Source organism: Polistes fuscatus, unplaced genomic scaffold (genome assembly GCF_010416935.1).
Source record: "Polistes fuscatus isolate 324 unplaced genomic scaffold, CU_Pfus_HIC Scaffold1, whole genome shotgun sequence".
NCBI lineage: Eukaryota > Metazoa > Arthropoda > Insecta > Hymenoptera > Vespidae > Polistes > Polistes fuscatus.
Genome location: NW_025112997.1, coordinates 19311271 through 19329416, shown reverse-complemented (window position 1 = coordinate 19329416; position 18146 = coordinate 19311271). Strand labels below are relative to the sequence as shown.

Sequence of the window (18146 nt, the reverse complement as noted above, 5' to 3'; positions counted from 1 at the left end):
AATAAATAAACATAATTTATGGTGCATACCTATAAAATAAAGAAAAGAAAGTGCATTAAAAACAATTATCATACATGTACAATGCTAAGGGGAAAAAAATAAACGGATTAAAACACTTCAGTTACTTTTAAAAATAATTATTTGATATTACCGTCTACCATAACTTAATCCTGCAACGAAACATTAAAAAGAATTAGAATGAAGGGGAAAGATTAGATTTGTAAGGTGGCACTTTTCTATTTTGGACTTATCTATGGTACCTGTAAAAATAATAACAGTACATGAACAATAATTTTCTCACGTGTGCGATGCAATACGAAGGTAATTAACATATTAAAATACTATCGTTTATCATAACTCGGTCCTCTTTTGGTCCATTTCCCTCTTTTCTTGGACAACATTTTGCATCATAGTTCATCCTGCCAACAAAATAATAATAAAAATATAGAAGAAGGAAAAAAGTTAGACTTCCACTATTACGAAGAACCTAGAAGAAGTACAAAAAGAAAGAAATAGGGAAGGGGTGATTGTTGGTGGGTGAAATTTTAGGCAAGAACATAATTTCTCCCAATCATTGGAGGTAGAAGAACCTGAAAAAGAAAAAGAAAAGATTATTTTAGGTCTGTTAAGATGCAATGAATGCATCGAAGGCATGTTCCTTTTTTAGATCAAAATCCAATACTTACAAATGCATTAGAATTAATCATATCCTGAAACAAATTAAAATGAAAATTAATTAAATATATAATATAATAATTGAATAAATCTTAATACCTAAAACAATAAAAGAGACATTAAAAAACATTATAAGATAATTAGTTTCTACGAATGAAATGAAGAATGAAAAGTGGGGAAATTGTGTGTGTAATAGGAAATTAGAAAATGATATGATATTGGAGCGGGAATTCGGGAATGGTATTGTACTCTATCATGATTTTAAAGTATTTTCTATCTTTTAAATGAAATATCATTTATAAAATCAAATTTTCTTAATACTCGATTTATTTTAAGGAAAAATTATGTTTGGTTTTGGTGGGTGGCATGGCAAATCCAACGATGGTCACCTGTAACAAAAAGAAAACTATTTTAATTATTACCATTCTTAATAACCATTATAAATTATTGACGAGCAAAACAAAAAATAAAACAATAAAAATATCAAATGACCAACGAGCTATTTTCAAAAATTCAACCATGCTGTTGAATTTGAAAATAACTCATTAAGTCTGTAGTTGCCCTCTTGAGCCACAATTAAGTGGGGGCCTCTTCGGCTTTTAGCCTCTTCTTTCTTCAAGCCTACTGTCGGACATTCCCTACGTGCGAGCATGAAAAGAATCTTTGACCAAAAACGTCAATCGTTCCAAAAAGTATTCGCATAATTTGGCATATTACAACGATTAATGATATAGAATTAGAATCGTCCCTGATTCTATATAATAAAAAAACCTAACCGACCCTAACACAACCCTGAAAAAAAATGTGATTAGTAAAACATCCTGAGCTTTTTACATTGAAAATAATTATTACCTTTTGGTCGAGAGATATCTCATCGCCGAAAGGAATATTATTAACTATGTAAAGTATCGATTCTATTCTAATACCAAACCGTTATAATATGCCAAATTATGGTCGTACAATTTAGAAACGACTTAAGACATTTTCACCCAATTACTCTCAACTGCTTATAACACTAATATAAATGAAATACATTTCACATTACAATATATATGAAATAATTCCATTTATTTTCTTTCATACATCTTTGCAAATAATTCCGATGTTCGTTAGGGGGTGACTCTATTTATTAATTATTACAAAATGCATTCGCGTTTCCCGTTAGCTATCCTAGCTCGTGGACAATCAACGAACTTAAAAGTTCATCGACTGTGCACATATTACACGAGCACATTTAATCGAATGTCCGAGCAGTTAATTATGCTAATCGATGACCTAATAACACTTCGCACTTTTACTATCGAGTAATATAATCGAATTGAAATAAAAATAATACTAAAAATGCAATGCATTTCTTTGCAATATTTTTATTTAATTTATTCTTTATATTGAATTATATGAAACATTTCAAAGACTAAATCGCGATAGTGCGAAGTGCTAGTTATAATACTTAAAACTAAGTATCAATTCATCAAAGGTTTTGCGGATTTGATTTCGACTCTATCTCGTTCGAGATAGAATCGAAATAGAAATGAATTTCTTAAATGGTTGCAAATCCCTTTGAATCATGATACATACATATTACAGAATTGTCACAAAAAAGATTTACAAGTCAAGCAAGATAGAATAAAAAGATAGAATTTTGTGACAATTCCGTATAAAACCCGGAGGTGGGGACTCGCACTGAAAAGTGCAAGTATGCCACGTGCCATTCCGGGGTCCTACCTACTTATAATTAAAGTTTCACATTCGCTCAAAAAAATACACATGCATACCCACCCACACACTCCACGGTTCTCACACATACCACCAGGGTGCAAAAGCCTAAACTAGAGAGCATGCCCCGGGGCACCTCCGACACCCTAGTTCAAACGCGTTTTCTAAATTTATGGGAGTACGTACCAATTGCTGTAATCGTCTGTCAAGGCTAGTGATTATTGCATAAATGACTAATGCAAAAATACAAGTATAAACTAGTATATATTGCATACTAGTTATATACGAGTATATCATAGTTTCCGCAAATAAATGCGGTAACTCTACTATGCAAAACGATTGTTAAAAAAAAAAATTTCGTATCGTACGCGTGACTCTACAAGTTATTTTTATTCAATAACTTTAAAAAATAATAAGCGCGGTATTACGTATCGCGAAACGATGTACAATGCACATTCCTAACCGCAACACATGTGCAATGTACACCGTGCAATCACTAGCACAATGACAGACGCCAAATGGGGGGGAAAAACTTAAAACTAAACCCATACTAACCGTTTCTCACCCATACGTGTAACACCTGGGCACACGCATAATGAGAACGCAGAAAGTATAGGGGGGAGAAACGGGGATTAGTAATTAATTGCTGAAAATCCTAATCTAAGATTTGATTATTATATAAAAATGTTCTCTCATTAATCTAAGCGGGCTATGACTCTACAAGTCATTTATAATGACTTTTAAAAAGATTTTAAGAATTTAAAAAAAATAATAAAAATCTCGGACGACTCTTTCGTTAAATGGCTGTTCTAATGAAAGAACTGGGCTTTGAGCCACCATATAACAGCCAGAGTCTATCCGTCGCGAATGGGTTTGTCTTCTTGCTCATTTTTTGATTATATCGAAAAATAAAATCGCGATTAAATAAACTAAGTACGAAGCAATGCATGTAAGACATTTATTACATGCTTTATTGGACGAAATCGAGTAAATTAATACTCGATTTCACCACTACTAAACGCGAACGAAACACGTAATAAAAAAGAAAAGTGCATTAATTAATTGCACTGTTAATTAAATGAATTTAACCGATGAGACAAGAAGACCTATCCTGAACTAATAATATAACATACAATAAAATATACAATTTTCATGAGCAATTTCAAAGAAGGATTAATCCTTTTTTGGAATCACTCATGTGCTCGTCAATAATTTTTTGGAATAATTACAACCAGTAACTCGTGCCGATTGGGACCTTTCATCCTCGGCATGATTGAGCACCGGAGGGACTTTAAATTTTAACTCACGACCTGCTAAATGTTATATTACATATATGTGACATTTTAAAATAAAATGACGCATGTATGCAATATGAACAATTAGCATTAGAAGTTCTGCGGTGGCTCCAAAACACTCCTACTTCGTAGCAAATGGTCCAGCTGCATCCCTCGTCCATCAGATCCATCGGAGAATTCCTTGATGCACTTTTCCTCGCACTCCCGTGACTCTAATATCGCGGTAAACGAATATAAGAAACTATAAAAGAGTTTCTTATCGCGAAACCGAAATTTTTCTTATGCGGCGTACAACACTGACTCTACATACGCGTTTGATTAGAATTTAATTTACGCCCGGTCACTGACTCTACTTCGCGATTAAAATGTTACTTTAATTATTCGTACAAACACTGACTCTACAATCTAATTCAAAGACTGCATTGCACGCAGTCAATGCAAGCACAAAAATTTCACTCCCGATACACGGTCACTTCACTGATGCACTTCACTGACTCTACTTCGCGAACAGTCTGTACGACTGTTTTAAAAGTAAAAAACTGTAACTTTTTACGAACAAATTCTAATGCAATTAACTGCATTGCTCGCAGTTAATTGAATATATAAATCTCAAAAATTACGCGAACGCGAACGTGAACACGAACGCGAAACGCGACCGAATTTATTATTAACGAGCGAACGTGCTTCTAATCCGTGATTTTAATTATATTAAAACGATCAAACACTCCCGTTACATTGCTTCGCGCACGAATTGCAATGATGTTCTGAAACAGAAAATAAAAAAGAACGATTAATATCGTCATCGTAATGAAAAACTATTGAAAATTTATCATAGAAAATGTTTCATAGAAAAATATACTTACTTCTAATCTTCATTGATGAATGCACGATGGGTCTCCTACCCTTAGGGTGATGATGACCGAATGCACTGACTCTACTCCGCGATCAAAATTGTATTTTAATTATTCGAACAAACACTGACTCTAATTTTTTGCAACTGCATTGCGCGCAGTTCAAAAATAAAACACCAACACTTGCTTACCTTTCTGTAAAGAGAGAAAATAAGAAAACTATTAGTATCATTGTTACCATTTAAAAATTACAAGTAATTATTAAAGAAATGTTTAATAGAAAAATGAATTTACCTTCTATCTTGATTGATGAATGCCCGATGGGTGTCCTACCCTTAAGATGACGATGCCGTAGACGGTTCCAACGAAAATCAGAAACTTACGTGTTTCTTATCGCGACCACGACACTGATTCTAATTTTTACAACTGCATTGCACGCAGTTCAAACACTAACACAAACACTTAGCCTTCTGGAAAAAGAAAAAGAAAAAACAAAACGATTAGAATCATTGTTATCGTTTAAAAATCACAAGTAATTATTAAAGAAATATTTAATAGAAAAATTAATTTACCTTTTATCTTCAATGATGAATGCCTGATGGGTCTCCTACCCTTAGGATGACGATGGCACACGTATAAACCGAATAAAAGAAACTATCGGAGTTTCTTTACCCGAAAAATTTCCGATTTTTGTTTAACGATGCAAACACTCGAGTACCTCATTGCCTACGCGCTCGATTGCAATGATGTTCTGAAACAGAAAATGAAAAAGAACGATTAATATCTTCGTCGTAATCGAAAACTATTGAAAATTTATCATAGAAAATGTTTCATAGAAAAATTATACTTACTTTTAATCTTCAGTGATGAATGCCCGATGGGTCTCCTACCCTTAGGATGACGATGGGTAGACGGTAACGAAAATAAAAAACTATAAAAAAGTTTTTTATCGCGAACGCGACCGAGACGTGCTTTACCGACCGCACTGCACGTCAAAAACGTCTGAAAGAATGCACAAGATTAGTGTTCCTAGAAAATAAATCGAGTATTTTAATGTGGGATATAATATGAAGGTAGTATTAAAGGGAAAACAATGTAATGAATTGTAATATGATATTAATTAGGAAAATGAAAGAAACTAATTATCATTATAATGTTAATGGTAAGCGGTCTTTAGCTGGATTTTACTTGCAATGGAATGTTTAACATATAAAATATGTTAAACATTATACTGAAAGTAAAATACCATTGCCCAGGTCTAACCACGAGGAGGTAACCGCTTCTGAAGACCCGGGATGTGCATCCTGAAGATGTCCTCATCCGAATTGAATTGAAACCAAAGAAAATGATTACCCCGAGAATGTTTTTTAATGAGCCTCATTCTTAGGCCCCACCCTAAGAGTTTTATTCGGAAAATCCTTACAATAATTATCGAAAATGAAGAGAAAAGTTTGAAAACTGAATAAGAAGATGAAAACGAGGAGTGCATCTGAATAAAATTCAAGTAACATCAATGATTTTATTAAAAATCAATACAGTTTAGTATAATTTCAATATATGCACATACGGAAATTACAAGCTACGAATATTTTATATTTAATAATTTTCAATCTAAAATATAGTATAATAAAAATAAATGTATATAATTTTTGATTGATCCATGGCATCTGTAAAATAAAGAAAATATATTAAAAATAACTATTATACATGTGCAATGCTACAAGAAAAACAATAAATGGATTAAAATACTTCACTTACTTGAGAAATAATTATTTTATAATACCGTTTACCATTACTCTGTCCGCTTCCGATCATCTTCTAATCCACTTTCCCCTCCTCTTGGACGGAATGGTTATATGAAACAATAAACTGATTAAAAACATTCATTTACTTATAGAAATAATTATTTTTACTACCATTTACCATAACTTAGTCCATTTTTGGTCATCTTCTAATCCTGTTCCCCTTCCTCTTGGACGGAATGGTTATCTGAAACAATAAACGAATTAAAAAAGTTCATTTATTTATAAAAATAATTATATTCTATTACCATTTACCATAACTGAGTCCTCCTAAGGTTCGTTTCCTTCTTCTCTTGGACGGAATTTGGCATCATAGTTCATCCTGCAAAGAAAATATTAAAAGGAATAGGAAAAGGATAGGGAAAAGTAGAACTTTTAAGGTGGAACTTTCACGATTTTTGTTTTAAGTGGTTTCCCCCCGATCGGACTAGTCCACTGACTCTAATTTTTTTACGAGAAACCTAGGCTTCACGCGACGATCGACCATTACTCTAACAGCAGACGGTTGAGGCCTGACTAACGGATAGTGACCGAATCGCCAACGCGTGTCGCTTCGGTCCCTATGCTAAATGCATACTTTATGCATATCAAATCGCGAATAAAAAAACAACGCATCTTAATATTATATATTACGAGGGACCTAGGCTTCACAAGTCGACCGACCATAGTGCCAACGGCAGGACCGGTGAGGCCTGACTAACGGATAGCGACCGAATCGACTAAGTGTCGCTTCGGTCCCCATGCTAAATGCATATTTTATGCATATCAAATCGCGAATAAAAAACAAATCTAAAAGTTGTTCCACCTCAAAAGTTAAGTAAACTCACTTGAATGCATGCTAATTCACGTGAACATACTTAATATGAAGGAAAAGAAAGAAAGTGAAAGAAATAGGGAAGGTATGATGGTTGGTGGGGGAAATAGAAGGTAAGGACTACCTGTAAAAATGTAAGAATTATTAAAGAAACATTATAAAGTAATTAGTTTCTGTATATTAAATGGATAGGAGGAACTAAGGAAAGGGGTAAAAGAATATGGTATTAATTGGGAAGTTAAAAGAAACTAATTACAATTATAATGTTTAAAGTAAGCGGTCTTTGGCTAGATTTTACTTGCAATGGAATGCATAACATATAAAATATGTTAAACATTATACTGAAAGTAAAATACCATTGCCCAGGTCTAACCACGAGGAGGTAACCGCTTCTGAAGACCCGGGATGTGCATCCTGAAGATGTCCTCATCCGAATTAAATTGAAACCAAAGAAAATGAAATGAAAATGATCACCCCGTGAATGATTTTAAATGAGTCCAACTCTTATGCCCCACCCTAAGAGTTTTATTCGGAAAATCTTTACTATTACTATCGATAATGAAGAGAAAAATGGAAAACCAAATAAAAAAATGATAAAAGAGAAGTAAAACATGAATGGAATCGAAGTAACATGGAACCTGTGAATAAATAAAATACATTAAATATAAATGTTACACGCGTATAATGTGCTAAGGGGAGAAGAATAAATAGATTAAAATTATACATGTAATTATACATTTAATTATAATTTAATTATACAAATAATTATCTTACACTATCCTTTATTATAACTAAGTCTTCGTGCTGTCCTGGTTTGGTCCTCGTGCTGTCCTGGTATGGTCCTCGTGCTGTCCTGGTGTGGTCTTCCTCCTATGTAACCTGCAACAAAAAAAGCAAAGGGATGGGAAGAAGTTGAAAAGTATGCTTTTTAAAGTGAAACTTTTTACGTTTTTTTTTTAAGTGGTATCCCACCGGTTGGACTAATCCACTGACTCTAATCTATATTACGAGGAACTTACGCTGCACGTACAGTTTGCCCACCGGTACTATATTTACTGCAAGCTTGAGGAACTGAATCCCTGGGCCCGTCTTACTAATAGCGCTGGTAGACATCCCTTCTAATGCAGTTTCAGTTCCTATGCTACGTGCACATCTATGCTTGCAAAGTCGCGAGTTAAAAAAAGCAAAGTAAAATAAAAAAAAAATAAAAAAAAAAAAGGATTGGGAGTTTCACTTTAAAAAGCTGAGGGAAGGACATGATTCTATCCTTGGGAGAAAGATAGAATCAAGGCTCGCGTGGGCAGGGTCGCATCCCTGAAGTAAATTCCTTCTTAACAAATGGCGCCCTTTGCGAAGAAGAAATCCACCCGCTACCCATTCAATTGTTTCTAAAAAAATAATAAAATTTTAATAAACGTTTGATATTAAATTTTATGTAACAATGATTGAAAAACAATCTAAGTATTAGGAGAAGTTTATAATTATGTTATAATGCAAGAACGCAACCAAGCTGAAGATACAGTCATCTAAAATCATAAAAATAAATTCGTATTAAAATTATTTTTTATTCAAAATACGGTAATGGGAGAGTATGTAATATTTAAAATAATGTATTAGTGTAATTACAAATTAATTCTAATAAATAGAAATAAAAATTATATAAAGTTCTGATTTTAACATTATTTCAATTTTTATGTAATTATTTAAACAATGTACATTTGTTGTAATTTTCTTGCACAGTGATGACTTCGGAGGGGAGGGGTAAAATTTTCATCTATTAAAACATAAAATCGAAATTAATTAATATTCAAAGTACGTCAAAAGTTAGGTAATGTTTAAATAAATATATATGCGTTTAAACAATCTTAATTATAATAAATATTCATTAAAATATTAAGATAATTGTTAATTAATCGATGCAAGCGTCTATTGTTGTCTAAAAGCTCGGAGTATATGTTCTGTGATCCCTCCTCCTCGAAATCCACCGTTGATCTGAGTCATTATCCTTTGTTAAAGTTCTTTTGGTGAAAGTTGTTTACAAGACCTTCCGAACGTTGAGCATGTGTATAAAAAGAGTAATAAACCTATTTAATAAAATTTAAGATTAAATCGTTATGATTTTCTTATTTTTATCTATTTTATGTAATTATTTTAATGCTTCTGCGCACTGATGACTTCGAGGGTAAAATTCTGCTGTAACATAAAGAGAGTGCATTAGTGCATTATAATAATTGTTAATTAATCGATGCAAGCGTCTATTGTTGTCTAAAATCTCGAAGTATATGTTCTGCGATCCCTCCTCCTCGAAATCCACCGTTGATCCGAGTCATTATCCTTTGTTAAAGTTCTTTTGGTGAAAGTTGTTTACAAGACCTTTCGAACATTGAGCATGTGTAAAAAGAGTAATAAACCTATTTAATAAAATTTAAGATTAAATCGTTATGATTTTCTTATTTTTATCTATTTTATGTAATTATTTTAATGCTTCTGCGCACTGATGACTTCGAGGGTAAAATTCTGCTGTAACATAAAGAGAGTGCATTAGTGCATTATAATAATTGTTAATTAATCGATGCAAGCGTCTATTGTTGATTAAATACTCGTAGTATATGTTCTGTGATCCCTCCTCCTCGAAATCCACCGTTGATCTGAGTCATTATCCTCTGTTAAAGTTTTTTTGGTGAAAGTTGTTTATGTGACTTTCCGAAAGTTGCGCATGTGTATAAAAGAAAATCAATAAAATTAATCAATAAAATTTAATATTATAAAGCTCTCATTTTAATATTCTTTTATTTTTTGTATAATTGTTTAAACTAATGTACATTTGTTATTACGTTCTTGCGCAGTGATGACTTCGAGGAGGTGGGGTAAAATTTTCATCTATTAAAACATAAAATCGAAATTAATTGATACTTAAAGAACGTCAAAAGTTAGGTAATATTAAAATAAATATATATGCGTTTAAACAATCTTAATTATAATAAGAATTCATTAAAATATTAAAATAATTGTTAATTAATCGATGCAAGCGTCTATTGTTGCTTAAAAACTCGGAGTATATGTTCTGTGATCCCTCCTCCTCGAAATCCGTCGTTAAACTGAGTAGTTGTCATCTATAAAATTTGTTTTATTAAATTTTATTTATATGACTTTCCTAACGTTGCGCATGTGTTTAAAGAAATTATTTCATCTAATGAAGAGTATTTAAGATTGTAACGCTCTTATTTTAGCATTTTTAAATTTTTTTATTATTGTTTTAACAAAGGTATATTTATTTTAATGTTCCTGCGCATTGATGACTTCGAGGAGATGAGGTAAAATTTGCATCTAATAAAATGTCAGATTGAAATTATTTAATATTTAAAGTATGTTAATAATTATTTAATATGTATACAAATGTATATACTACTAAACCATCTAAAATAAAAGAAAAGTTCATTAGAGTATTAAAATAATTGTTTATTAATCGATAGAAGTGTCTATTGTTGCTTAAAAGCCCGGACTATAAGATCTATGTACCGTCCTCTTTGAAATTCTCCTTCTGACTGGCACGTTGTTGTCTATAAAAGTACTTTTATTGAATGTTGTTTATATGACTTTCCAAATAAGGTAATTCTATTTGTTACGAATATTATTTTCGTTATAGATATAAAGACTTCGGAAAAGAATATAAACAACATTAGATAAAAAAGCTTTCATAACTGACTACTTGTCAGCTTAACGGAAGATTTTGAAGTGGATAATAAATAATCGGATTATCGGATATATTATATAATAAATAAATTTATTATATAAATATTTTTTATATGATTTTATATAAATATTTATTATATAAATAAATTTATTATATAATATATAAATCGGATTTCTCCTCTAGACTAGAATAAACATTTATTTTAATTAATTAACTATTATTTTAATAATATAATACACTCTATTTATATTTCAGATTGTTTAAAAGTATATACATTTGCATAAACATTACATAGTTATCCATATACTTTGAATATTAAACAATTTCGATTTCTTATTTTGTTATATGAAAATTTTAGCCTCGAAGTCATCACTGCGCAAAAGTGTTAAAAGAATTACATAAAAATGAAAAAAATACTAAAATCAGATCGTTTTAATCTTAAAGTTTATTGATAAGATGAATTATTCCTTTTATACACATGCGCAACATTCGAAAAGTCATATAAACAATATTTAATAAAAGTATTTTCACAGAATGCAATGATCCATTTCAACGATAAATTTCGAAGAGGATGGTACATAGATCTTATACTCCGAGCTTTTAGACAACAATAGACACTTCTATCGATTAATTAACAATTATTTTAATATTCCAATACACTCTACTTATATTACAGGAAAATTTTACCCTCGGAATCATCACTGCGCAGGAACTTCAAAATAATTACATAAAAATGAAGATATTTTAAATTCATTTCTGTAGGCACACACATGTTTTTGTACACTATAAATTAAAAATAATTATTCAATATTCTATTAACATATAACTATACTATATATAATATTAACAAATATATCATATACTATCATATACTATATATATATATATCAAAGAATACTGATTTTTTTTTTATATAATTGTACCGCCATCTTGTTAAGTGCCTACTATCGCCCTCTTGTGGTCCTAGTGGTAACTATGATGAATCTGGTGGATAAAAAAAAGAGGATTTGTGAGCTTCTATTATTTATACTTCTGTATTCTTTTGTAAGGAGATCGGACGTATTTTGAATATTGCCAATATTCACGTTTATATATGAAATCTAGAAATAAATTGTGATCTTTTATTTTACTTTTATTTATTATTTTTTTTACATTTATTATTTTATCGATTGATTTATTTATTCCAAATGTTTCTATTTATTGTAATTATAACTAATTTCTTAATTAACAAATCTTTTATCATATAATACATAATATATAATTGTAAAAATTTCATAAAAATTAATTATAGCAAATAAAATAGTGCACAGCGTTTATTTTGTTTTATTCATTAGCAAATATTAAATACGTATTAAACACATATATCAAGATAGTCATAATTCGAAAACAATTTCACCCTGGCACGTCATAAATTTACTATTAATAAATAATGGTTATATCTAACTTACGTTAAGAGTATAAAACTCTCTGTTATTTAAAATATTAAAATTACAAATAATTATAATACGTAGACTTTCGTTCATAACAATTACATCGTTCAAAATCATTCAATTGATAGATTCATGTCTCATATAAAGAAATTACAGGTAACTCCCGAAAAACAAGGTACTTAAGAAACACGAGTTTCAAAAAACACGGATACCTTTTCCCGAATTACACAGTTTCAAACTACACAATTTTCGAGTCATTCTTTTGAAAAAAAAACATAAAATATAAATTAATATAAATTTAAGATAAAACACACATTTTTTCCAAACCAATTAAAAAATTAATTTGAATTATGTAATACAAGATTTTTTAGAAGTATTTACCAATATTAATTCAAACAATAGAAATGTTTAGTTTTATATGTAATAAAATAAAATTTAACACGAACCCATTAATCGTGTTGTTCGGGGGTTACCTGTATACATATATAGTTATATACAACAAATATTACATCGAATTTATGTATATAACTTAATAACATATGAAAAATAATTATTATAATTATTAACAACTCATTACATTGCTTCTACACCAGTATCAAAAAAGTCTTTTACATAGCTTGATGATTTTTCAGGAAAAAGTCTATAATAAAAAAGAAAATAATAATGATTTAAATAATTCTTCAGATTTGTGCATTTTTATTAGATATTTACGATATTATTTACCTAACTATTGCGTTCATTCCGAGCAAGTATCTAGGAATGGATATGTTTAACCAGTTCATTCTTTGTGCTCTGACTATTAGATCAGCAACCTTTTTCGGTGAAAGCATCGCCAAGAAGTTCTTGAACCTGCAAAATTGAATAATTAATAAAATACATATAAAATCTAAAGTATCCAAAAAAACAATGAAATTCATTAAACGATTATTTATGCAGGATATCCTGTAACTAGTGGACCTTTTTACAAAATAACTTTTTATAATTATTTAATATATATTATTTAATATATTTTATATAATTATTTTATAATTATTTACTATTCAAAATTAAATAATAACATTTATCGCATATATAGGATTATTATAACATACCACCTTGAGTCCAACAATCCAATCTGCGTGCGAATATAACAAGACGTAAATTTGACAATTTAATGTAAATATTATAATATGATATATAATTTTTTTTTTGTTAAATAATTATTATTTATTAAAGTTTCTTACTTTATCTTTGGCTTCTTACACAGACCAGTGTCCACTATGTATGGATAAATAGTTGTAAAGTTTATATTAGAGGTTTTTCCTTTGGAATGTTCACGAAGTTCTTCGCTAAGAGCTTCCATAAAACCTAAATGAAATAAAAAAATTAAAAAAAAAAATAATTAATTGCTATATGAATAATTCATTACATTTAAATATGTCCAGTTTATCTGATTGTTACCTCTAACTGCAAATTTGGATGCGCAATAGGGTACCAAATTAGACAATCCGACCATTCCAGCCATCGAAGAAAGTGCGACTATGTGACCGTGATTGTTTTCTATCATGCTAGGCAAGAAAGCCTGCAATACCTGATGAAATAAATTCATTAATATAATTTACGTACATTTCGAATAAATGTTTCAGATCGATCGATAAATCAATAACGTACCCAAAAGTGAGCCAATACATTGACGTCAAATACATTTCGAATTTCTTCCGGCGTGTAATCCAAAAACGAGTGGCATGGCATTATACCAGCATTGTTAATTAATATCGTAACATTTCCAACTTCTTCTTTGACCTTTTCGGCGACTTTTAATACTTCCTCTCTCTTCGTGACATCGCATCTGCAGAAACGAGCAACAAAAAAACAAAATATGTGTGTGTGTGATTTATTTAATAATTCTATTTGAATTAAAAACAAATAACATACTTATAACCATAAGCAGATGTACCGCCTATTTTTTTAATTTCCGTCACAGTCTCTTCGTTAAATTCTTGATTTAAATCCCAGCATACCACCGTAGCACCTAAAGAAGCATATTTTAAAGCAAGTTCTTTTCCAATTCCGTGACCAGCACCAGTAACCTATTAAAAAACAAAATATTTGTCTATTATGTTAATTTAATGTTCTAAATTTATTATACTTACCAAAACAATTTCACCTTTAACATCTTTTTCTTTCATAGGTACGAGCAATTTATATATAGCTTCACCAATACAATAAAACATTTTTAAAAATGTCCAAAGTAAATTAACGACTACTATTGAACCTGTGTATACTTGATCCATATCTGCTTGTAATAACGATCTAAAAATGAACAAATAATTTATCAAATAATGTGATTTTAATAATATTAGAAATACATTTAATTTATAATATGCACACACCAATAGTAATTTTATATTGTCTTTGACAATTGTGTAATCGTAATTATACAATTAATTATATACAATTAAACATATCAAAACAACCAAGTAAAATAAAAATCAAAGATTCTTGATAAATAAATTACATTTTGATAAAACTGATTTTATCGCAAATCTTGTTTATATAATTGATCTTTGATGAATGTTGATTAACCAAAAGATTAATTTTATTGAATTTTATATACGATACGAAATATATATCTTGATCTTTGGTAAATCTAATAAAAATCAAATCAAATAGAAGAATAAAATAAATAAATAATTCATGTTATGATTATTATGAATCATTTCTCTTGTAAATTATTATATAATATTTTATTTTTTTATTTTCCAAGAATATGATTTAAGGAAATATATGAAAATATATGAAAATATATGAAAATATATTCTGATATTTCAGAAAAAATATATGAGATCAGATGGCGGTATTGTTAATCATTACGACTAAGAAAAAATGACTAAGGAAATACATTAAATTGATGTAAGAATATTTTAAAAACTATTTTTTTCTTTATAATTATCAAGGTGTACTAGGAGAGGAATTATTTAAATTACTAGTTTACGAGGAGGAAATACATTGAAGGAAATACATTGAAAGAAATACATTGAAATTACACTAAGGAAATACATTGAATTGATGTAAGAATATTTAAAAAAAAATTTTTTTTTTGTAATTATCAAGGTGTACTAGGAGAGGAATTATTTTAATTACTTGTTTGCAACCTACATTCATTCTTCTTACTACAATATTAACAAAAAAGATAGAATCGCTAATGTGAGATTGATTTCCATATTTCATATAACTCAGTTTATTTTCTATCACACTGAAAACTTGGTCTTTGTACACATTGGATTAAAAAGGAATAAAATTACACCTTGAAAGTATACGTACAATTTCACTTTTTGCGAAATACTACAAGTATTTATTTTACTTATTCTCTTATTTCGTATGTACGACATATTATGGGAAAACGAACAATTCGATTCGCGAGTACGTAAACTTTTAATAATATTATAATTTATTATTTTATATATTATATTTTTTTTATATATTATATTTTTTTTTATATATTATATTTTTATATTTATTAATATTATAATTTATAATATTATAATTATTTAATAATATTTTAATTTGTTCACATTATAGATTTTTTATTGTTACTAATTTGAATGGTAACGAATTATTTTCTTAAATACATATCTTTTTCTCACACAAGTGACAGTAATGATTAGTAACGAGACAAAAGTAAAGATTAATAGAAAAGATAATGAAGAAAATAAGTAATGTAACATAAATAATTGCGCAATTTAATAATGTCCTTGGTTCATTAGTCTATAATCTAACGTAATGTATAAACAGTGTAAAATAACATGTATGATCTAACTAATTAAAGCATTGATACACTATTATTGTTTGAAATGTAAATTAAAAGCACAAATAATAGGCGTGTAATTAATATCATTAAACACGATTGTTCATTATTTTTTTCTTCGAAGTACTAACGATCGAAACCAAAAATTACATAAAAAAATTTACAACGAAAGAATCGATCGATATAAAGAAAAAAATCAAAACAAAAAAAGTGCGATAAAAAAGCTAAAATATTCTTATCGAAGGAATCGCAATTTTGTATCTGTGTTAATATTGATAATATTAGTTGATTTACGTAACATTATCTACGTTTATCTACGTTTATCTACGTTAAATTGATAAATAAAAATTATACTTTACCATATTATATTTAATTCAATGCAGAATAATTAGAAAACTATGAAGAACTTGCTCGTTATATGTTTGATATTTCTCTTTCTAACGTATTTCTAAATGATACAAATTACAAAAAAAAAGAAAAAAGTACACAGATCAAATCGAATTAAATCGAAAGAAAAAAGAAAGGATAACAGAGTTTCGTTAAAAAATTGAATACAAATAATATCAAAATTGAATACAATTAAAATCATCTTATACATAAATCTCTTAAAGATGCTTATTATTACTCGTGTTATTTAAACTTTGATTATCGTTAAAGATTAACAAACAAAATAAAGATTAAAATAATTTGGATTTCCGTTCGAATAATAATCGAAAATTTCTAATTAACAAAAGTTTTATTTTGTTTACACTCAGTACGCGCGCGTGTGCGTGCGTGCGTGCGAGTGTGTGCGTGCGTGCGTGTGTGTGCGTGTGTGTGCGTGCGTGTGCGTGCGTGTGCGTGTGTGTGCGTGTGGTAGTACTCGATGATGTCTCCAACCGTAAAAAACACAATAAAAAAAGAAAAAAAGAATGCGTATGAGAAAAGCCTCCCTCAAAAAAGAAAAAAAAAAATCAATCCTATTTCGAACTCACCTGATTATTTGAAATTTTTCTAATACGCTGGGAACGTTGTTGTTGATCAATAAATCGTCGAGGAAAGAAAGAGAAACGATACGGAAAAGTTTTGAAGAAATCGTTAAACCGATGCCGTTCACGTTCAAACCGCTACTAAACTGACTGCGTCTGGCTATACTACTTCTTCGATCACTATGAAAGCTACGATCTCATATTTTAAGGCTTTTATCAAGAATACTTCTCTCTCTCTCTGTCTCTCTCTCTCCCTTTCTCTCTCTCTTCTCCCTTCTACTTCTATTTCCCTCTTTTTCTTTCTCTTCTTTATACAATAGTATACTGTAGCAAGTAGAAACACGTACTATATATACATTTAAGAACATAAATATATCATATATCATGGGGGATTTATTCTTCGTTTGTTCTCTCAAATGTTTTTTTCTATCCGTATCCGTATCTTTATAATATATTTTTGAATTTTATTCAAATTATCATACGTATATATTATATATAAATTATATTTATATTATTATATTATTATATTATATATAATATATATATATTATATAATAAAATAGAAACGTGTTATTAATATTTAATCTTATTTTATCTAAAAAATATATTCATTATATATTCATATATTCATTATATCTAAAAACGTGTTCATTCGTTTTATATATGCGTGCATGCATATGTATAATATTAAATAATGTATATTTATCAGGTATTTAACAATTGACTTTCGTTTTTAACGGAATAACAAATTAGTACGATTAATTCGTATGAATATATTAAAACCTTTTGTTAGGAATAATTATTTTGAGAGAACATTTAATTTTTTTTTTTCTTTTTTGTTTTGAAAGAAATAGATTTATAGCCGTATATTTATATATATATATATATATATATATACACCATTCGTATTCTTTTACTGTAATGTCGAGTATATAACCCTTTCCATCATACACCGATAACCCATGTCTAACATGTAATTTATATTAAATTATAGATGCTCATTGTTATCACTTCCGTGTATGAATATTCTTGTATCTTGAGAACAAAAATTGTCTTGTTTTTTGGAACGATGATAATAATAATAATTTAAATCCCGTTAATTTGAATATCTCCA

At 29.1% G+C, this 18146-nt stretch overlaps 1 protein-coding gene across 1 annotated transcript; it reads right to left on the bottom strand.

Annotated features, from left to right (window-relative positions):
* Positions 1 to 12135: 12135 nt before the first annotated feature.
* LOC122513268 (short-chain dehydrogenase/reductase family 16C member 6-like) lies at positions 12136 to 17227 on the bottom strand. The gene is made up of 8 exons (XM_043629543.1): positions 17039 to 17227; positions 14410 to 14569; positions 14192 to 14346; positions 13928 to 14105; positions 13718 to 13847; positions 13501 to 13624; positions 13001 to 13126; positions 12136 to 12917 (listed from the first exon to the last, which is right to left on the bottom strand). Exons 2-8 carry the CDS (start codon positions 14548 to 14550, stop codon positions 12851 to 12853), a joined length of 921 nt encoding a protein of 306 aa, XP_043485478.1. The 5' UTR covers positions 14551 to 14569; positions 17039 to 17227; the 3' UTR covers positions 12136 to 12850.
* Between the last annotated feature and the right edge of the window lie 919 nt (positions 17228 to 18146).

Coding starts and splice junctions, on each gene's coding strand:
- LOC122513268 (XM_043629543.1), bottom strand. CDS start 14,550: ATGGATCAAGTATACACAGGTTCAATAGTAGTCGTTAATTTACTTTGG. Junction 13,625..13,717: donor ATCCAAATTTGCAGTTAGAG/GTAACAATCAGA, acceptor TATTTCATTTAG/GTTTTATGGAAGCTCTTAGC. Junction 13,127..13,500: donor TGTAAGAAGCCAAAGATAAA/GTAAGAAACTTT, acceptor TCAATTTTGCAG/GTTCAAGAACTTCTTGGCGA.